This window comes from Gavia stellata, chromosome Z, assembly GCF_030936135.1.
Source record: "Gavia stellata isolate bGavSte3 chromosome Z, bGavSte3.hap2, whole genome shotgun sequence".
Taxonomy (NCBI): domain Eukaryota; kingdom Metazoa; phylum Chordata; class Aves; order Gaviiformes; family Gaviidae; genus Gavia; species Gavia stellata.
This window is the reverse complement of record NC_082637.1, coordinates 88,974,048-88,996,731: the sequence shown is the minus strand read 5'-3', so window position 1 is coordinate 88,996,731 and position 22,684 is coordinate 88,974,048. Positions and strand designations below refer to the sequence as shown.

The following is a 22,684-nucleotide window of genomic DNA, read 5'->3' as shown; positions in this document are numbered from 1 at the left end:
GTCCATCACATGCTGGATCTTGGTGCTGGCAGAGCGGGAGGCACTGGCTCTCCCCAGGGCATCAGGGCAGAGCTGGATGCACGGATTGCCGGATCATCCCCAGGAGGCACAGCGCGTCTGGCCTCATGCTGGGAGGGCAGCGTGTTGCATCCGAGGTAGTTCAGAAAGTTGTGGTCTAATGGCACCGTCTTGCCCCGTCTGTGTAATCTGCTGGAGATGAGGGATGTCTGAGAAGAATGTCCCCTTTTGCGTTAAGGAGAGTATTATATCTGTGCTGTTCATTAGCATTTCTGGAAAGATGCCATTGGACTGGGAACTAATTGTTTTGCAGAGTGGGTGGGTACACACATAGTGCGACTATCAACAAAACATAACCCTCCTAGGTGGATGCATTGATTATATGAAAAATGTTTTTACCACTCCCTGGAGCCTATTTATAACGCAAAGTGTTTCAAACCTGCCGACAGTATTTTAATTATCGAAGATATTCCAGTGTATTCAAACAATGCATAATGCTAATGGTAATTATCTCACATTTATATAATGTCTAACAGCCAAACGCATCCCAAAGACCTTCACGAACTTTCAGGTGTCATGTGCGGTGTATAGAAAGTCCTTTACCTGTGCAGTGAAATGCAGCACTTGCCTACAATTAGTCCGAGTTTGGGAAGCACAGTGCAAAAGAACAAGCTATCCCTTTGTTCATGGGATGTGGAGAGGGAGCGATAACGAGGGCGAGTCAGGTTTGGGCAGTTCCCAGGCTCCTCTCACAAAGGTGCTGGATCCTCTGGGCAGTGACAGCCATCCCGGTGGTCCCAGCCCTGCCCCATTCCTGCCCGGGACCCTCCCCGGCAGCAAATCCTGCGTGCATTGCTCCTTCATCTCAGCACAGCCCGGCTGTGCTGGGAAGCGTGGCTCAGAGCCTGATCCCTTCTCAGATCCTCAGGACAGCATGCGGAGACTGCAGCAGAGATGTGCGGATGGTGCGGGCAGGCAGCCCTCTCTGGCTGCTGCGCAGGTAGTGCTTCCAGCACCGTACCTTGACCTTGAGACCAAACCCCTCCAGAGCCCCACCACCATCTCCATGTGATTTCACCCCCTGCCCCAGCGCTGTGCAGCAACGCATCTCATCCACCGGCTCGCTCCCAGGTCTCTCTGGTACGGTGTCTGCCTGCGGATTTCCATTGCAGAGAGGGATCTCTTCCTCTTCCTCATATTTGTTGGGATGCTTTGGAGGCAGGTGCCCAGGGCGGTCCCCTGCTCCCATTGCCCTTGGAGGAAGGACAGTCCTTGGATGGATGTGGCCGAGCCGGCGCTGCGGGCTCTTGGTGGTGTATCTGTCCATGCCCGTCCCGAGCCGCCCCTCTGGACATCATGTTCCTGGATCGGGGCAGGAGCACAGCTCCCAGCACGGTGCTGCCCGCAGCCCGGCCCCCGTGCCGGTCCCCTGCCACCGCTGCTGCACCAGGCTTCGCCTTCGTCTGGCTCCTCTTCTCCAACTTACTCACCTCCCAGAAAATCGGGAGCTGCGCTCCATAATACAAGCGCTGCAGGTGAAACGCAGTCGGCTGCTCCCTATTTAAGTGTGATGGGGTCTCATGATACACCTGATCTCTGGGTATATAAACAGTGCACAAACTGTACTGGCGTCGCCAAGAACTTCTTTCAGGTCATACCATGTCACGGATGATTTCACTCCCTTTCATCACCCCCTTTAGACCAAAACTGCATAAAGCTTTAACTTTGATGCCAAATTGTGAATAACATTAGTTTAACCTGAAATTTAAAGCCGGTGCTTCCGTGCTTCGGAGACAGGGTCTCCCCGGCCTTTTGCTACCACGCAGCTAGCAACCGGAATTTTAATTTTGTAAGCCATGGTTGACTAAACCCAGCACTAGGTCTATTAGATATTATTTGATTTAGAATAGTAAAAGAAAAAAAAATATAAAATTTAAAGATACACTGCTCTCTTACATCCCTTTGTATCTTTTCACAGCTCTGTATGCATGCTTAGACTTTCTATTCAGAGGACAGGTTCAGGGTTTTTCTCCTGTGTGGAATAAACTAATCCTTGCACTTTACAAAAGCCAGCATTGTCTACTCTTGGTTTAAGTTGCACGAGCTAAACTAAATTTTAGAAGGAGGTCTCTAACATTACTTGCTAACATCAAATGCCTGGTCAGCGTAAGCAGTTTGTTACAGAGAGTGACCGAGGTTGAAAAAGTATTTCCGTATGTTGGGTCGGCCAGTTTGAGAGCAACCTTGTTTTCTGGGTACACAGCATTTTCTGCAAAATCCAGCCGTGCTGAAGGATAATCTCAAATCAATAGTCCTTTGTGAAAAATTCTGCCCTCCGGGCATCACCCGTGTTACTGATGGCCGGCACGTGTCTGGGGACAAAACTGGTGTCTACAGCAGCAGGGTGCCTTTGCACGGATAGCCTCTCATCCTTGCCATCAAAGAACTTGATGCAGAATCTACCAGAGAAGGTCTGAGTGATGTTACTCCTCTGCAGACTACTTGGCCAGCAAGCCACTGCAACACGCGTGAAAATCTTCTTGTTAAGGGTGCTTAATTTGAATTCTGCTTCTCAAAACTATCTTGGCAGCGAGATTCTATTTTTAAAACATTTCCTCCCTCTGTCTAGTGCTGTGTTGCCATCTGGAGAAGAAATCTGATATTTACTGTTGTTCTTGGAGTTCCATCTCCTGGAGTCCTGGGAATACTGCAGACCTCAGCTTTCAGTGCCTAAAAGATACATTTCCAGCACTGACAGGTGAAGGAGAAGTGGAAAACCACTGTGAATCTGCAAACAGCAAATTGAAACAAGCCCCTGTATTGCAGCAGTCTTTTCGAACTGCCAATCTAAACATTTCTCAAACTTCTCTCGTGGCTTTTCAGCCACGGGCAGTCACTTATGACTTCTGCTAAAATTCTCTGCCAACGGGGAGAGAGAGAAAAACGTGCCGTGGAGCTCAGGCTTTCGTCATGCGTAAGAAATACAAAGTGAAACTGCAGTGCCAGGAGCGTGCACCGGATCAGGCCTTGCTGAGGGTATTGCAGTGGTAACGCTGAGCCCCCGGGACACCCCCTTCAGTATGGTGCAGGGGGTGTTTTGGAGGTTGTCTGGGCAGCTGCTGCCAGCGGGACGTGGTGCTGGACGGAGAGTTCCTGCTTCCCGACATGGGCACAGCGTAGCTCAGAGCTCGGCACCGGTCGGAGCTGAGCAAGACTTGCAGGTACTGCAGGACGGGGGTGAAGTGTACGGGCCATGACTAGGCAAAGCGGATCTGCTGGAGCTGACCCAAGTTGACTATGACTTTAGCATCAGGTGGTGAACTTACCCTCCCGTGTCCTCCTCTATCCAGACCATGAACCTGATGGGTTCTCAGGTGGTGCAGTAAAAGCGATGCAAGCAAAGATGTGACCGTTGTCCTTTGTCCTGCCTTTAAATTACGTGTGAAATCATTGATGGTAAATTGTGTTGAGGGTTGGCTGTAATGGAAGACTGGTCAGTGCGTCTTCTGGCAATATGTGTCTTGCTTGTAACCTCCTATCAAAGAGTCCTCATGGTGCCACCGTACTGGTACCCACATCTGTGCAAGGGATAAAATGAGACACTCCTCTGTAGGTCTCATCATTGTGATACCTACTTATTCTCTGTCTTCTCTCTCCTCTTTGAAAGGTATTCAGGAATCTCCAGTACCAAATGGCCATTCTCTCCCAGGCAGAGATTTTCTTCGGAAACAGATGCGAGGAGACCTTTTCACCCAGCAGCAGCTAGAAGTGTTGGATCGAGTCTTTGAGAGGCAACATTATTCCGACATTTTCACATCAACTGAGCCTATCAAACCAGAGCAGGTACTATTGCAAACATTCAGTATTTTCCTGATATGCTTTCTGCTGGCAGAGTTCTGCTTGGTGGACATCACGAAACGCTTCTCAGAGTCTCAGTAGAAAAACGTGGAGAAACAGGTGTTGTATCAAGCTCTTCAGCCAAGTGCACATTAGCCAGAAAAGACTGAGTATTAAAAAATGAAGGAAAACACTTGTTGTGTAAACAATAGCAAGTGTTTGGGTATGAAATTACACCTGATCTGGGCCAGTTACATCAAATGAGTCCTTTAAGGAGCATCATAGCTTCTGATGCTTTTGTTAGATCAAAAGCAGGCTATGCAGGTAACAAGGAGAAGAAACCTTGCAAACCCAGCGCCTAATTTTGGTTCATAGTTAGCATGATAGTGCACACAAATTAGATTTTTGTATCCAGAAATGGCTTATTAGGCATGTAATTGGCCGTTTGCTGAGAGAAACACCCAATTAGTATGTGAAGGTAAATTAGTTGCACCTACAGATTAGCAGTGTGTTTGAGAAGGACTTGGCACTAATTTTTTGGGAAAGTTCCATTTTTGCAGGCGCAATACAGAAGCGCATGCAAAAACTGATGAGCTATGTCTCTCTGTGTTCTTCTTGGGCAGCAGCCTTTAATTTAGCTGCTGAGAGGGAGGTAGAAATGAGTATATTGCTGTCAGCAGCAATATCGGTCTAGCTTGCTACTTAATGATGTATTTGCCCATTAATCTTCAGTGTTCTTAATACTAGACCTGCTTTTTAGCAAGGTGGATGGACTTCTCAAACTGCAGACAGCCACTCATTTCCCTTGGAGGAATCTACACATTTGAGGGCCACTGGAGATTATCTCGTGGCAGCCTACTGCCATCGTGACTCCAGTTAAGGAATATGCATTGGTATGAATATTTTAAAAAAATTACTTACTTATGCTGAAAGTCATATGGTAGAGTAGAAATGTCTCATGCCTTTAAGCTCACATCTGTCATTAGTTATTTCATTCATAGACCCACTTGCTTGTGGTTTCCCTGGTTTGTATTTGCTGAGGAACTCTGCAGATCTGAACTCAAGCTGGAAAAAGATGAGGAAGACGCTGGGGTCAATTTGATTTTTTTAAAAACTCATTAGGAAAGCCAAACAAGCAGTGTTTTTGGAAGGTGAAATGGCCGTCACGTACCACTAGATGGTGGTTATCCCATCTGAACACCGGTGATACCGGAGAGGGCAGGCACTGCGCCCAGTGCTGCAGCCAGCCTTTTCACTGTTGGTCACTCAGAAGTTGTGTGGTGTTAAGAGCTGTCCCTCTTTAACTTCTATACGCCAAAAAAGTCATTACAAAGAGAGTGGTGATGGAAGAGGATCGTTTCTTCGTTTCTGTGCTCTGAAGTCTCTGAGTCACGTCACCGTAGCTCAGGGGACACAGTCCAGCGGTGAACATTTATCCAGAGATAAACTTTTGCTGGTTTAATAGGAAGAATTGGAGAATTGAATGAGGATATTGCTGAAGTGTTATCCCGATGGTCAAATACGGGATATTTGGCTGTTGATGGAGCAAGGGTCTCCCTGGGTCCACGTAAGCAGCTGTGACTAGAATGGCTGTGCCGCCAGAGAGTTAAGATTGGAGATATGCCCCTATTAATTTGGTTAATGGGGTACTCTCTGCATGCTCCGAGCAGTCAAACAGATGCTGAGGAAAAGTGATATTATGATGTACAACGGGTGCTTAGCAGAACCGCCTTGCCTAGGCGTTTTTAAGTTTAATTACAAATGGAGTTTGTAGTTGTTTGCTTTCATGTAGGTTGGAGCATTGTTGTTTGCTCTTGGAAGGCTGGGCCATGGTTAAGGGCTCGTGGCTGTTCAGGCTTGGCTGCTTCTTTCTGGTGGCATGTAAAGTGTAACTTTCAACATGAACACATGTGATCTGTATGATTAGCTCCGGTTTACAAGGATGCAGTATGAACTCCACTGCTTACCAAAGCAGTCATGTTTTACCTCTTTGGCAAGTCGAGCAAAGCTGTCCTGATACGTAACCAAAGCGGAGAAGCTGTCGGGATCAATTCGTAAGACCAAAGAAGTCAATGAGAAAGAAAATTCTGAGAACATTCATGATGTGACTTGGAAAACCAGAGCTGTCCCTGCAATAGATCGTTGTAGTAAACCAAGACCGGCCTCCGGCATCTGGCTGTCCAGAGTGCCACAGAGCCCAGAGCAGTGCATTAGGAGCTACATCGGCAATGGATGTGTGGAGTCCTGAGATATTTCTGTAGAGGAAAATACGGAAAAGATGATCCTCCCTGTAGAGACAAGATGTGGGGAGAAGTCTAGTAGGAGCTGCTGACCCACTGCTTATCTATTTTATTAGAAATATAGTCCAGTAGCAGCCAGCTGAATATCACTAATCTTACTTGGGCACAAAAACTTGTTGATGTCCCTGTGCTGTTCACCTGAGGAGGGCTCCAGGTATTTTACTGGACGAATTCCTGTTCTCTAGACAAGGAATTTCCTTTTTCTCCCTGTTTTGTGTCTCCCTCCTTACTTGTGCACTGGGAAGAGTCCCTTGGTCATGGTAAGTTGTGGCCTGGGGGGACAGGTCCCTTCTGCACTGCAAAGCATTTGCAACTGCAGCATGCTCGATCCCCAGCTGAGGGTTGGCTCCAGCTGCCCAAAGTCCTCCAGATGCATTTTCTGGACAAGATTTGGGCTTTCCTGTTGGAAAGTGTACATTGCCGCTCATGTAGCTAGATGTATTCATGGGCTGTGTGGGAGTGCTTGCTCACCGCTGCCAAACCCTTTACTTTGAGTCGTTCCAGTCTACTTCCTTTACTTTTCCATCTTTAATGTTTTCTGCAGTTCACCTGTATAAAATGGAGACTCATAAGTTATTTCTCACCTCAAAATATGTTGTGCTCTTGACAAGCATCTGAGTTTTCACATCTGCTGTAAGCTGCGCCTTCTGTAGAGAGACCCACAGGGAATGAATACTTGTCTTTGGGGAAGGGCTCATACGATGCTGTGAGAGAAGGCAACCGCTGGACAATGACAGGAAAATAAAGTATCAGACAATCCTTTGCTCAGAAACAGTGTCTGTTGCATGCAGTGGGCGAGGCGGGGACCGTACCGTGGGTTTGTATAATTAAAGACTGGGTCAGACGGTGTGCATCAGGGGGCAGAAGCAAGGCATCTCCTGTTATGTGCCTTGTTTTGCCACCTAATGCCCAGCAGTGCAGCTGTGCATGCACAGGTGTATCCTCTGCAGCAGAGGTGTGCGACACCTGCACAGGTGGAGCGTAAGAAAAGTTCAGTGGCAGGTGAAGACCAGCGGCTGGGGGCTGGGAAGCTGAGGCTGTGCAGACGGTGTCGAGTCCTCTCGTGTCTGTATGTTATGGGGGAGTAACCAAAGCATGAAGTCAGTACTCAAGAAACACGCTGGCCTGCCTCCCCCTGACAGAAACCTGCGATAAACATGAATCCGTGTATAAAACGAATGCCTTTCCCTCACGTTTGTGCCCTTTTGCGCTCATTTTTTGCAAACAGCCCGTTACCGATTTGCACTGGCTGCAAGTGTTCATGGAGAACTGATTTCATGTATTTCTGGGCACAGATTCTGAAATGCACATGGGGGTGTGTTTGCAACACCCCCATTGCACTGCCGTTCTGCTCGCGGCTGCTGGCCGCCAGCACCGTGCGGCTCTGTCACCAGCTGGGTGGGACAAAGCCCACGGCTTGAATGTCGCGTAATCCTCGGGTCCCGGAGAAGGAAAGCCTTCGCAGCATCTGCCTTCTGGACTGGCAGCAGCTTCTGTTCTCCTCTCCGTGCCTCTTGATGTGTGTGGGGACAGGCCCTGCTGCTGCCTGCTGTGCCGGCTCTGCAGTGCAGTCCCGCTGCCCACGGGGAGGGCTGTTCACATTGCTTTCCACAGCCGACATACAGACTTCCCTCGGAGCAAAGCCGCACTGACACAAGGAGTGGCTTTTGCCTGTCTGCCCTGGAGTTGTCCTGTGTAGCCACATCTGTGGCGGACCACCGCGCTCCCACCTGGCCCCTGCCACAGGCAAAACCCCACCATTTGTGGTCACTGCACCAACAATTCAGATTTTATCCAGAACTGGCGCTCATGCCATGTCCTTCCGATGCACAGAGCTGCTACAGCAAGTGGCGTAATTTTCCAGTGCCTCGTCCATTAGGAGCATCCAGCTGGAGGAACTGGAGGTGCTGGCTGTACTCAGCAAACCCCTCTGTGTGGCTGCGAGGCCGATTGTCCTCCGGTGGCTTCCCGCGATTCCAGCCAGAAGGATGGAGGAGCTCTCCCCAGCTCCCCGGGGAGGCCGTCCTGGGCTGGCCGAGCCCGTGGCGTCACTTGCGTGAACCGTCGACTCAGATGCATTTGCCAGTTAAAGCACGGACAGGAGGCGTTGCTGGAGATCAAGACCTGGGAAGCAGCCACCAGCCGGGGGGCTTAAGGCACGGGAGGCTGGATGGATGCAGGGGGCAAGCCTGGGGCTGACAGACCGACGTGCTTTTGGTGGCTGTCAGAGCGGGATTAATGCCTCTCTGGGGGAAAACTGTGGCATGAAGGATATACAGCAGGATCGGCTCGACAGGAGAGGCAGTGCGTTAATTTCCTCAGAATAAAGAAGAGAATTATCTGTGCTGGATTTCTGTCCACAACAGAAATGGATTCTCTTGTATTTTCAGCTTCACACATAGTATTCAATCGAATACTCATTGAAGCCAAGAGGAATATTTCTATTGACTTCAATAGACTTTAGATCAGGGCCATAATGAGGCATAACATGATGTGACCAGATTCAACACTATGTAGGTCACCGACACCTTAGAAGAGAACTGCTTGCTGCTAATAGCAGATAATTCCCAGGCCCTTGCTGATGCTTTCGCATTGCTTTTAGCTTGAACTAAACTGAATATTGGTTCTCGGATTCATTTCTGGATAAAATGTAGATATTCTGGGCGTAGGTAGAAGCCAGTAAGCTGGCAAACATATACTAATATATGCATTCATGACATGCAGTGCAGATGAGTTTGGATCTGGAGATAAGCACAGGCAGATGAAATTTGGATAACTAACGAACCGAAAGAATTACGGGTAGGTTAAAAAAAATTGGAAAAATTGCACAAAGTTACAACCCCATTGCCCTCTGTTTCAGAGAGTTGTGATGAAGGAGTTCTCTGAACTGACCAAGGGAGGGGCGTAAATCCTTTCGAAAATCTTCAAGTTTTACTTCTATCTGGCCAAGTATTTGCCAGCTTGGAAAGACAAAAGTTTCTTTTCCACTGCGAGAAGTGGTGTTGGATGGTGTGTCCACAGGAATGCAGCTCCTGAGGGCACGGAGACGTACAGCCCTCCTTACGACGTTGGGGTTTGATATTAGGAGTAACAGGGAAAAAAGTCAGAAATATGTTGGATAAAAGTCAGAAAAAGTCAGGTAAAGCCAGAAAGTGTGACTCGTTTTCCTGTTTGTGTGAATAATATGTTTTTTCCTGAGGGACACGAGCTTTGGGTGGACAGTGGCTGCTGAGGATCTTAAAATACCCTGAGACTTGCAATGAGAAATGCAGAGGTAATATTTGCTTATATCTTCCCAAAACTGTATGTTGTCCAGTAACAGTGAAAATTATGGTAGTAGCTCATGGCTATATTTGAATGTCCAGAGACAAATCTTCTCTTGATGTGCCACCTGCAGAAGTGATTTGAGCATGTAAATGCAAGCTCTTACCCGTGGCTTGTGTGACAGGGTATGATAAATGAAGAGCAAGTTAAAAAGGAGAACAAGACAACACCACACAGCTCAACAAATGGACACAAACACTAAAATTGGAAAAAAAAAAAAAGAAAAAAGACAAAGGAAAAGGAAAAGTGGAGTTCAGCATTGATCTGCCAGCTCTGCAGACAGCTTCTCATGTGCAGGCAGGACTCCGGCAGGCAGCCGGGTGGGAAGGCGTGCCTGTGCTGGGCTTGGCACCCTGCGCCGCAGCGGCACACACCCTTGGCTCTGCTGGGGTGGCGCGGGGTCGACCTGGCGATCGAGGGTCGCAGTGCGTGGGATGAGTTTGCAGGTGTCTGCGTTACCCCTGTGCTGTCCGGTCTCCCTGCCCCTGCCGACAGCCAGCCCCTCATCCCATGCCGGTGGAGGTCGGCCAGACTTGGCAGCTGGATGGGCTGCCCCGGCTGCTGGTGCTGGTGCTGGTGCCGGTGCTGGCCGGAGGCAGCCGGCGGGTGCTGTGTGCTCACCCCCATTTTGCTGGCACTGTGAGCCCCTCTGCCTGCAGAAATGGGCAGGTGAGGGCAAGCGTCGGCAGCGCGGAGAGGAGCAGGGAGCAAGGGCGGTTCTGTTGTTTTTACATCTGCGCCTCTTCCAGCTCTGATCCACCGTGTGGCTTTATTGGTAGGAGGGGAAAAAAAACAGCTCTAAAATCCAGCCCAAGAGCGCACATCAGGAGAGGAAAAACCTTCCCATATTTACTCTCAGTAGACTATTAAACAACACCAGGCTATTAATTTGGCTTTTGAGTCTTCACTAAAGCCCATAAAAGCGCACAGTTGTCAAATGGAGTTCATTTTAATTTCCTTTCAATCACAGTAAATTATTCAGGTGATAAATCAGCTGGGGCAGCCTCCTGGCTGTAATAGAAACCCTAATTCCTGGCTAATTATCCAGCCCATTGCTGCCAGCAGATCAATACCCCTATAGAATGGAAAGGGCGCGGGGTCTGGGCGGGCAGGGTGGTGGAGGGACGGCAGCTGGGCGCGCGGGCGCCCGTGACCCCCGCCCTGCGCGGGGGCTGCGGGGGGTTAAGCTGCACAGGGCTCCCTCCTTCCCCCCACCGCCCGTAAGGGAACGCGTCCCCTCCCGGCCAGCAACGAGGGCCGGGGCTGCCACCGCTCGCCCGCTCGCCGCCTGCCCGTCTGCCTTCGTTGTGCGCGGGTGGGAGCGGGGTGCGGTGCCCCCCCGGGTGGGTGTAGGAGATGGAGGCTGCTGAGGGCCGGAGGGGGTTTCGGCGCTCTCCCCCTCCAGGGTGACCCTGCTGCACTCTTGCCTCTCGGCAGGGTACGGCGCTGGCCCTTTGGCGCGGTTGTTCTGTTGATTCCCCGAGCGTGGGGCTTCGCTGCTGGTCCACAAGATGAGCCACGGCAGGGTGCTGGGGTGGTGTAGGAGCGGGGTGCTTGCACCTCAGGGAGCACGTTGGTGCTGCGGAGATGTACTCGCTCCTTGTGCTGCCCATCTGTGCCGGCTGGTGGTTAACACAGGCAGAGAGAGGGAGAGTGTCCTTTGAGGGAGTCAGGGGCTACTCAGAAGGAGATCTCAGGCTGGTAATATTTTTTCTTGCTGAGTAGTACCTTTCAATAGTGGTAAAATTTAAAGAGGTATGAAAAAGACTGGAGAGGACCAGTGCTCAGCTGTAATGCAGGGCATTTCGCTGGGCAGGAGCAGCAGCTCTTTGGAGACAACAGTTGCACTTACCCCCCGCCACCCCCCACATGAGGTGGTTGTTCAAGAGCTGCTCCGTGCAGAAAGCCCTTCGAGCCCTGAGACGACGCTGCCAACAGCGGCCTCTGGTTCTCAGTGAGCCATCAGCTCCCAGTGAAATAACAAGATTATTCTGCAGAGGCGTTGGGTAGAGCTCCTCCGTCTGCCAGCACCCCCGGGATGCTCCGGCGAGCTCAGAGCTCTGAACTGTCCTTGGCTTCAGGAGGCTGAGCCTTCAGCACGTGAGACTTCGTGTAGGATCCCTGTTCCTGTTCACCATCACCGTGATGTCGCTTATTCGCATTACAGTGGTACTGGGAGGGCCCAACAGGCAGCACGGGGCTGAGAGCTTTGTGCACTGGCTGTCTAGGGAAGAGCAATGTCCCCAAAGGTCTTGCTGTCTGGATGGAGAAGACAAGTAAAGGCTGGGGAGAGGGAAGCAGTTCCACCCGCAGTGCAGATCAAGAGAGAGCAGCCGTATGCAGTGACTTGTCCGTGGTGCCACCGAGAGGCTGAAGCCTCTTTGGGATGGAGTCTCTTCTCTGAGCCCTCCGTCCTTCCATCGCACTGCCGGGGCTGGGGCAGGGGTGTGCACCACCTTCTCCTTTGTCTCTGGTTTTAGGGTCAAGAAGAAGAAAAGAAACCTGCCATGGTGTTTCTTCCTGCTGAAAATCAACCTTTATGAGCAGAAAGCCTTTTCTTTTAGACTAGCAGCAGAAAGCACAGCTCCTTGGGCCAACACCTCCCATTTGCATCCTTGCCTCTCTGCCCTCCCTTACAAGCAGTTTTTTGTGCGTGAGCTTCTGAAGACTGCACAAAATTCCCCGCGTGTGCCGCCTTGTTGTGACACGTCGTGTTGGGTGGTGACAGTCACAGCAGACAGTGTTGTATGACACCTGGTACTTTGTATGACAGTTGGGCTGTCATACGGCAGGGAGTATGGCGGGGGAATGGTGGCGGGGACTTTTCTGGGGAGGTAGCGTGACAGGAGCCGTGTATCCTGCTAACGTCTCTCTGCATCAGCATCATCTTTGCAAAGAGCACCCTGCAGCTTGCATGGACACCCCGGAGTGTTTCTGTGACCAGGGGATGGAATTGAAATGTCTGGTCTTTGAGTAAGCAAAAGAGGTGGGAAGAAACCCAGGTGTGATAACCAAGGGATGCCTGCTCTCGCATCCAGGCAGAAAGCTGCGGATACCCCGTGCCCCCACCTGAGCTCGATGCTGCTTCCCGTGGGTCCCTTCCCATGGGAGCAGGTGGTGCCTGGTTCTCCCACTTCGTCTGGAAGTGGTGGGAAGCCTGGGGTCAGGATTTCTCCTGCAAAATTTTCCAAGAGGTGATAGGGAGCAAGTCCAGGGGTCTGTGGTGCCCAGCGTGCAATGCCCCGGCAGTGCTGCCCTGCCGAAGAGAAGCTGCTGCCGGAGGACGGAGCTGGGGTTTCATCGCACTGACCCCGCTGTGCTGGCAAAGCGTGGAGGTACTTGTCACCCTGTGAGGAAACCTACGGCCTGTTTCTTGTCCCTCTGGGTCTCTCTCTCAACCAGGCTTCAGTGAGTCAGAGCCTGAAGAAACGTACCAAAAAGTGAGTAAAAAGAGCCACTGGGCCATGGCTGCTTCGTCCCTCTCCTCCCAGCAACGTGTGGCCAAATCACCGCAACGAAACCAGCCTGCTGGAGAGCAGCAGCCTGTGGGTCTTGGGGATTTCAGGGTGGATTTAAAAGACTCAAGCTCTCCCAGTGCTTGTTGCTTTGTTGGAGAAGTGCAGCGATGGCCTGAGTTTATGCTGATGCTGCTTCTGCCGAGTCTGCTGCGTCGGGCTTGCTGGGGCTCGTCCCACTGCTCACGTGGCTCTGCCTGGACACCGTGTCTGGCTCCGGCAGGGCAGAGCGTGGGTCCGTTTCCTACCCAGAGGAGTCCTTGTTGCCTCCTCCCCTTGCCCCAGCAGGGAGAGAGAATCCCAAAATACCAAGGCAGACAACGCTTTCAGGAATTGCAGTGCATTCCTGGTTTTTACCACCCTCTTTTTTAATCCTGACTGCTCTCAGATACAACCGTATGTGAAAATACAAATTCCGGAGTTAAAGGAAAGGCTGGCCTTGCTGTGTCTGGAGCTCTGACATCTCCTTTGTCCTTGTCTCTTTGCTCTGTACGGAAGAGTGGGGATGTTTTTTACCCCAGGCAGGCTCCCCTGGTTGTGCGGCGGCTGGTGCGGGGAGCGTGTCAGTGACGTACGGCACAGCCGACAGCGCCAAGGGCACCATGGCTGGTGTGTTACCGGCTGCTGGCCCCGCATTCTGGCGACGCTCTCAGTGCCCCGGTGCATGGCAGAGCCTGTGGGAGCCGAGGTCCAGCGCCTGCGATGGCAGCCCAGCTCCACTGCGTTCAGGCACGGCTGGGGGCTCCTCGGGGACGGAAATGCCCTCGAGGAGGAGTGTGGTGTGCTTTTTCCCCGAGAGTCTGGGGAAACAGTGTTTGGAAATGGCAACCTTAGCACCGTTTCTGTCGGGTAGTGCCGGCAGCGGATGCTTTGCCAGTCACCAAGTTTCATCTCACCACTACACCAGCTTTACACCCAGAGCTTAATGACAAGGGAACAGAAAGTCCTGCAAAGGCAGTGGGTGATCTCCTCCAGCAGACTCGCCACAGCTTCCATAAGTGTAGTACAGAGGTGGGACATTTAAGAAAACCTTTCCCTTCTTGTTATCTTCCTCCCAGAAGTGTCCACATTTCCTTGCAATTTGGGAGCTGTCTTTGAGTAATTGTATCTCTTTGTTCATCATGTGTTTTGCAATAAATAGCTAATTTTTTTCACTTTAGAGAGATAAACCAGGTCTATCACATCAGCAAGTTTTAAATAAAACCCCACATCTTTGTCTTCAGTGGAGTCTTCCTTCCAAGGTTTCATGTCACCAGCAGACAGCTGATGGGAAGTCTCTCATTGCAGAAAAAGTCACAGACAGTAGCCGGTCAAATAGTGGACTCTGCCCGAGAGCTGAAGGAGAGCAGTGATTTACTGGCTACCCGTCAGATTTTCAATACCGCATCAAAGCGTAATATATGAGTAAGATGAGCAGAATTATAATTGCTCATGTAGTCTGTGTCCCTTTGAAAAATAATAGGGGAGTCATCCATGCACTTTACAGTGTGTATGTATGTGGTGCTCCACTTGCATAGGAAAGTAGATCTGGAATTGTCCTGAAGCTGGTTTTCTCTGTGGAAAAAGGCAACGTCGTTTAATGGCACTAGTTGGCCAAGATTATGTGATAGCAAAACTGACCGACCTCCTTATGTCTGTGTCAGCCCTGCAGGAGAGGGAGAGACAAATCTGTGAGTAAACACATGTTCTCGTTGATTTATTTAATGCCTGGCCTGCTCACATTATATTTGAGGGGAAGGGCTTGCACTGGCCTTTGAAGAATGGAACAAGACTTCTCTTCTCAGTCTCCGGTAAATGTCTGGATCCCACAGTCTTTGAATAGTTTCAAATACAATTTCCACCGTTTGGTTTGGAAATCACTGCTGTTTTATAGTTGTTCTGTAGGCTTTCTCTAAATCCGTCCATCACTTTAATCAACAAAGACAGATTTCTCAAAGTATGCTCCCTACACATCTTGATCCTGGGAGATCTTGATGTGCTGAAGCATCTTGGAAGGAGCCAAACTCTTCACGGCGGTGCACGGTGGGAGTACAAGAGGCAGGGGCATAAGCTGATGCAGGAGAGGCTCTGCAGGGTCCGAGGGAGCACTGCTTCCCCCCGAAGCACCCAGGAGCCTAAGCAACGCGCTCAGTGCAGATGCTGGGTTTTCAGAGGAATGCCATAGTTTTGCGTTGCCATTTGTTTAAGAAGGGGTTGAATGAAGCAACCTATGGAAGTGGTTGTACAATGACAAAAGCACTTCTGGAGCTAAGCCAGTTCCAGAAGAAGGGGCTAGTTTCAAAATTCCTCTCTGCTCATATAAATAGTGGCTGCTTAAATATCTGTTGGCCGCAGAATTTGCTGAAATGAAAAAAATAATTAAATCTGAAAGGAAGGAAACTCTTACGCTGAGAGAGCAGCTTAACATGTAGGGGGATGTTTTCAGCCCTGCTCCTCTCACCTTGAAAATGGAATTGAATACGGGCAACCTCGGGGAGGCAGGGGTTTCCTCTGCTCATCCTCCACGCTGCGGAAGTCCCCTCCAGGCTCAGAGCTGACCTGAGGTCTGAGTCAGTTCGGAGAGTTCACGTTCAGAGACATACCCGCAGGGCTGGGGGAGAATGAGATGCTGGAGGCAGCGGGTGCCCTTCTGAAGTGGGAGCTGTGTTGTGTAGCCAGGAAGAGAAACTGCGCTCATCAGGTGCTGTGTTTGGCTAAGAGTGTTTGACCAGTTATTAGGGCCTCTCTAAATAATTAAAACGTGATTAAGTTACAGATAAAATTAAGGTGCACAAGAAATTGCCATCAGATTACGTGCCTGATGAGTGGTTTTCAAGCATTGCCGAGTTGTGAGGCTTCGCACCAGTGGGAGTTTTTGCTGAAGGCACAGACCCCATGTCTGTGTTTTTGTTTGGGCAAACGGTTGCTCTCCAGTTCTTGTGGCTGTAGAGAAAAGTTTGAAAATACGACCCCAAATATACTTCTGGCATAAGAACCGGGGTGGCTGTTGGGGTGGGAGAGGTGCTCGAGTCATACTGTCCGTAGGTTCCTTTCTGGGTGTCGTTGTGATGTTCTACTGCGTGTGCAGTGCCCGGGCATCTCCAGCGCAGCTGACGTTTTAGCAGCAAAATAGTGATGATTACAACAGCAGCGTGTCTGCCTGAACCTGTCTTTCCAACAGAGAATGTTTTGATAAAAACTGAAATGTTTCACTGAAACCTGTCATCTTTGATGATTTTTCCACGTAGAAGGTCCCTCGCTGGAGCCTTTCACGGTAGCGAGGAGGTGCAGAGCCTCCAGCAGCAGCGGCAGCAGGCTGTGGGTGTCGTCAGAGTCTCTTTACCTTGAACCAGCACCCTATAGGTACGCTATAGGTACCACGCTTGTTGGTCAGTCTGCCTTTGTTTGGCTTCGTTTTCTGTACCTGTGAGCAGGCAATTTCTGATGTTTCTAGCCGTTTTTTCTGAAGCAGAGGAGCCCGTTTCCCTGCCCCAGGGGCAGGCAGGGTGCCTGAGTGCAGAACTGGGTTTCTCTGGGGTGGGTGATGCTGTCCTGCCCTGGTCCCCAGCGCCTTGTCCCGAAGCCTCCCCACTCTGGACCTGCTGCCGGTTGGGTTTGGTTGTCAGCGGGTCTCAGCTAACTAGCAAAAGGGAAAAACAGCTCAAGATTTACCCCACGAGATTGGTGGGGTTCAGTGGCCGTTAATCCTTACTGAATGTCACGGCAAAGAAAGCATGGCATCATTCCCCACATTTTTCCCTTCCAAGGGTTTCCATTCACACGAAGCATGCCTGCAGCACGTGCGAAGGGGAAGGAGGGTCTCCACACCTTTGCATCCCCCGAAGCCCTCCGTGGCACATCTAGTTTGCTGCACAAAATGCTCTGGTTAAGGGAGCACATTGCTCTCTGTCAGTGCACGGGTTGTTCCCCACAAAGTTTGGTACGTGCTGCCTCCCTAACCCCACGCCTCCGAGGTCTTGTAGCTAGAAGTGCTTGGTAGCGAACAGGGTTTGTCTTTATACGTCTGGCTTTGCCAGAAACACAGGCAATATGTCTTGCCATACCGTGGCCCTTCCCATATCGGCCATGGGTACAAGTGAAGAAACGAAAGAATAACTTTGGAAAATTATGTTTGTATGTATGGCTTTGGTTTTTTTATGAGGTCAGTTCCATTTTGGGGGATTTGATGGGGAATTCAGCATTGTAGGGAATGTTGCCACCCACAAAATGGAAAAGGGAAGAGTCCTGACCCCCATAGGTTCTCCTGGCTCCCAGGGGCACCAACAGGAAAAGTGAAAGTCTTTTGGAAAATGAAGAATGTGTGTTTGTGTCCAGCTTTGAAAGTGGCCTGAAATCCGTGAGTTTTTCGGTTGGTATGGATTTGTTCAGCTTTGACTTTGAACATGCCACAAAACACCGCAAACTGTGGCTTTCTCTGTTGGCTTTCATTTGGGTAGAGGTTTGGTGCACCTGTAGCTGCAGCAGCTGCCGGGGCTTTGGCCACCTGGGACGCTTGGTCTGTGGTAAACGCTGCCCGGGGTATTTTGCCATGGGGTACTGCTTTGAAACCAGTTTATTGTGCACAGTACATAATATGATATAGAGAGTATGATGAAAGGCTTCTCAGACGGCATTTGTGAAATACCTTCAGATAGTTCATCTGAAGGCATTACAGAAATACAAATGTTGTTCTTGCAAATGTGCACAAGACTTCTCAAGTGTCAGGAGCTGTCGGTATTGGAAAATGGATTAAAAAGATACGGCAATATTGACGTAAACTTCACACACATTTCCAGAGTGCCTTCATACTTCTGCTTTGTATTTCTCCATAGGGAAATGCTTGACCATGCTACTGGTTGTGTTTTCTTCCCTGCTTACCCATGCCAGGTGCTTCACTGGATGCAGTGGAGCCACTGTGATGGAGGATCCTCCATTTTCCCTCCTCCTATGGCTGACACTGTTATGGTTGGGCGTGAAAATGTCCAGCTCCTGTCCTGAGAAACAGCGTGTTTTAGCAATATCCTGTGACAGTGGGTGGCATAGAGTGGTTAAGCGCTGGGTTTGCAAAAAGCAAACTGCTTTTTCCACCAGGGTGGGATGTGTTATGCTTTATTTTAACGGCGTGTGTTAACGCCTTGCTTCAGTTGGGTGCCCCTTTTTTTAGCGTGGTGCGTAGGACGGTTGAGGCGGCTGACCGAGCAGCGAGGCGACCGGTCAGTTCGTGCTGGAGTTGGAGGAGCCACGGGGAGGAGAGGGTGGGAAGGAGGTGCAGAGGAGAAACACCCGGTGTGAATTCATGGGAAAAGCTGGAGAGGAGCAAGCGAGGGGATGCCCCGGGGAGAGGAGGAGGAGGAGGAGGGCCAGGGGAGATGCTGTTTCGGGAAGAAGATGCCTGTACGGCCGGCTGTGGCACGGCAGTCAGGACGGGCGCGCAATGCCGGCACCGGGAGGAGGCTCCTGCAAAATTTGTTATGCCATTTCTGCATCCCTCAGTAAACTGGACTGGGAGGCTCTGGCATGGAGGCAGCGGGGAGGAGCCCGTGCAGGGGCTGTGAACGCACGCCTGGCGAGACTGGAGCCTGGGCAGTGCTGACGAAGGCGGGTGGGAGCCGGCGTGAGTCGTCGTTCCAGTTTGTGTCCTGGAGGAAACGGCACTTTTGTACTGAGAGAGGAAGGAGCTGTAGGGGATAAATGTGCGATAATGAGACTTACCAATCCTGGCAAAAGGAGAGTTGGCTTTCACCACCGCTGTGCTGCCGCTGTTCGTCCAGGCACTTGTTACTGGCCTAATGGGGCTGAAAAGCGGAAAGCCACCTTGGCTCACCGGGCTGGACGTGTCCATTTACTTTCCTTGGGCTGGCCTTACCATGATTTTCTATGGAGGCTTCTGCTTACAAACCAGAGTCAGGGAGTCTGCTGGCCTCCCCAGCCCCAGCCGGGTGACTGGGATTGCAATGGCCGGTGAAAAGCTTGGTTGGGAAACACCTGCAAGCGTCCGCAGGTCTTTGCTCTCTTCCCACCAGACCTTCCAGGAGAGGTTCAAGGACCGTGGGTGCGAGGGATGGCCAGGCGGGGATTTGGCAGACATGGGTCCATCATCCCCCCGTATGCACGCCCAGACACCACACACACTATTCAGACCTTGCTTTTATTTAGTCTACTGGCTCTGACTAAGAAATAATAATAAAAAAGGGCACCATTTCAGCGGCAAGCGCGGGCTGTTTTCTGTGCTGCCGTTTCGTGGGCTTTTGTTGTTCGCCACGGGCAGCCTCGCTGGAGCGTGAGCATGCGTGTGTGTGCGCACGGGTGTGATTTACTGGCCTGTGCAATGCCACATGTCTTTAAAATTACAGTGCCCATTTCCTGCTGAAATAATTTCTACAAAGAGAGGCTCCTATTACAGCAAGAGGAGCGTGGACGTCATGATTTATTATTATTTATGGTCCCAGGGCCTTGTTTATGCACGATGGGTTAGGTGCTCAGGATAGAAATGCCATTATGCAAATGACATTGAATGTCCTTACTGAGCCTAAATAATTTTTGTGTTGGACGATTAAACCTCATCTGTTATTGATATGGGCTGCAGTCGGGCTATTAAAGAGTCCCAACAGTACTTACTCCCAGTAATGGGAAAATTGAGAGGAAGAGGCTAAACAATTGCCTCAAGTGTGCCGTGATTGTCTGGTAGGAGTGGAACATAACGAACCCCCTGAATGGAAATCGTGTTTACTACTTAGGGATAAATAAAAAGGGAGAACATGCAATAAATTACGCTTTGTGATGTGAATCGGCGCACCAGAGAATTTGCGTACTTTCAATTTATTTATTTGAAAATTTATATTGGGGGGGGGCGGTGGGTGGGATGTAGATACCGGGAGCAGCCAGGAAGGATTCCCGCAGTGCATGCCCCCGGCCGGGTGGCTGGGGAGAGCCGTCCTTCTCGGGAGCCACGCCGCCACCGCGCCGTCCGCTTTGACACAGCTGTGCGGTCACATTTTGATCAGTGTTGATAGCTTATGAATTCCAAAATTGACAAAATTTACAGAAAAATGAGGATAATCCATCTTCCTTAGCAGCCTGTCAGGAGCTGGCTATACTTCATAATCTTCAATTACAGATGCTATTTTCAGACATTTACATGCAGATATTAGAACAAAATGAAAATGAGAAACAAAGAGCGAATGGAAATGCAGCTATTTATATGTATAAAAGAAAAACAACAGGTAAATTCTAGGCATTTAGATTGGATTTGGGGGTCCCCTCGGAAAATCTGAGAACGGCTGCGTCCGCTTATGGATTGCACCGTGGAAATGTAAAACGTAGCATGTCGTTTCCCACATGCAGATAATCTGAAGATTGGGTCAAAAACAGGTCAGTTATTCTGACGTATGAGGGTAAATGTGTTCGTGGCAGGGTGCACTAGCTAATTCGCACTATCTTCAGAGGAGTCTCTGGGGATGTGCACAATCCTAATTGGATTTGGGCTAAAACGAAGCACAGCTGTTAATTTTTTAAAAACATATATGTTTTGTGAAAAGGGGACTCAGAAATACTTGATTTAAACCGAGGGAAAAAGGTTGTACCACTGAAACCTAACTCCCGTGCCCTGTGAGACAGCAAAGAGCCCAACATTGCGGCCAACAAAGAGAAACTGGGGTTCGGCCCCAATTAGCTGTGTAAATAGCTTTTACTCCAAAGCAGAATTGGTTTTGGTAGCCACGGTGGGCAGCGCAGGGAATGTCATGTAAATGAAGAAATGGAGGGGTGGCGGGCGGGCAGCAGCGGTGAGGCTTTGATGTATAGGTTTTCGGATGCCTTTCCTGTCCAGATCGGAGGTGGCTGAGGAGGACGGTGTTAGGATGGATTTTCCATTCCCATAAAATTTCAGGCAGAGCGGCACTGGTGCCCGTGCAGCTGCGAGTGGTGGTGGGTTTCTGAAAGCCTGGGGAGATTAATTAGAGCTGCTTTGGATTAAGCTCTCCGAACCATATCTAATGTTACAAATTTCTTCCCTTTGTCAGGCTGAGGTGGGGGTTTCCGTGGATGGCCTGCCTGGCGTCCGCCACTTCTGCCTTTATTTATTAATTTTAAAGTATTACAACCAATGACTTGGAGATACTAAGCACGAGCTCTGGCTTGGTGCTGCCATGAGGGGTGAGCAGGGTGTTTGGTGGTCGTGACACGTGGGACAACACTGCGCCTTTGGAGACCTCCAGTTAATGTCTGTCTGGCTTAGAAGAGGAGAAGCGTTGGTTTTGGCAGCGAAGGCGCACTGCGCACCGTGCCTGTCGGAAGGGAAGGCAGCGCACGTGGTCCGTGCAGGAGCAGACCAAGTCCTGAAGCCCCGAGCTGGCGCATTGCTTTGGCAGTCCGAGCCCCTGTCGCGCTGCTGCCGCCGCTGCATCCCGAGCAGTGCCGCGGGTCCAGGGTGGCCGTGCCAGCAGCAGGAGGGCACGAGAGACGTCGCTTCATGCCTGCCTGGTGTTTTGCAGGTGTGACTTGGAAAACTGAGCAGATGCAAAAAGCAACACGTGCGAGTCCCACCGGGTGCCAGCTGGCTCCTTTCGATGGCCACTTGCCCCACGCAGCAGACGCCTCTTTTCTGTCTTTGCTTGGTGTGGTCTCTCTAGAGGGGTGCGGGGTCTGTGCCCTGGAAAAGGGAGGGGGCAGGAGGGGGATGCATTCATCCGGGTCGCAGCACTGCCGCAGGGCTCATGCCAGCCCGTGGGACCTCCCTGAGTTTCCCACGCCGGCACCCCAGAACCAGGCTGTTTTAGGGAGCAGCCTTGTTCCCCACTGTGCATCCATCTTTGTCTGCCACCTTGGGATAAAATTCCAGGTAAATCTCAGAGAGAAAATTGCTGTACATGTAGGGTGGGTGGACCTTTAGGTGGGTTATGTTCAGGAATCTTCGCTAGGAAAAGCACGGGGTGAAGCCGGGGATGGGCTGTCTCGCCACTTCGCTGTAGCGTAGCAGGAGACGGCAGAGCCTGCCTAGTGCCGTGCTACAGAAATTGTTTGGAAACGGTACCAAAACACTCCTGCATCCCTTTTCCCACCATCTGCCCAACAATTCCCCCGCCCTGAGGGGTAATATGTAGAAATAAAGCTTTTGCAGTGGAGGTGGATGTGAAACTTCTCCCGGCGCAGAAACCTTCCCATTTGCACTCTGCAGCGAAGGCTGGCAGGGAAAGGACTGTGCAGACCCCGCTGCCCCTCACAGGGGATGTGCTGCTGCCCACGGGCGCGCAGAGACCACCCCTCTCCTCCCCACCCAAGCTGCTCCCCTGCCAGGTGGGCGCCGTGCCTGCTGGGGGGGCCCAGCCCCAGCCCCCTGCCAGGCACCCAGGTCCCATCCGCCCGATCCGAGCGGGATGGGGCAGGGGGAGCACACAAGACCCCGTCTGGCCCCTCCTTTCGGTTTGTCCTTCTCAGTCTCTCCTTTTATATATTCCTCGTTTCACGTGTCTGTGTTTTCTCTCCTCCATGCTATGGCAGTGGTGCTCCATGCTGATGAGACAGTGCGTGGTACAACCGCAGGCAGTCATTTTTCAGGTAATTTCTAGGGTACTGAACACCCGACTCTTGCTTTTTCACCTACTGAGCAGCAGGTTGGGCTTCCCGCTGTGCGGGGAGGCACCCCTAGCCATGTCTGCGCATCCCGGGCCGCTCCGCGCTAGCGGCGGTGCCGGCTCGTTGGTGGAGGAGCCT

At 50.9% G+C, this 22,684-nt stretch overlaps 1 protein-coding gene across 2 annotated transcripts in view; it reads left to right on the top strand.

The window, feature by feature from the left end:
* PAX5 (paired box 5) overlaps nt 1-22,684 on the top strand; it is a 132,298-nt gene that overhangs the window by 39,444 nt on the left and 70,170 nt on the right. For both annotated transcript variants that reach the window (XM_059833828.1, XM_059833827.1), the window contains exon 4: nt 3,686-3,861. In XM_059833828.1, coding sequence (XP_059689811.1) covers nt 3,686-3,861 — 176 coding nt within the window. The remainder of the gene's footprint in view (nt 1-3,685; nt 3,862-22,684) is intronic.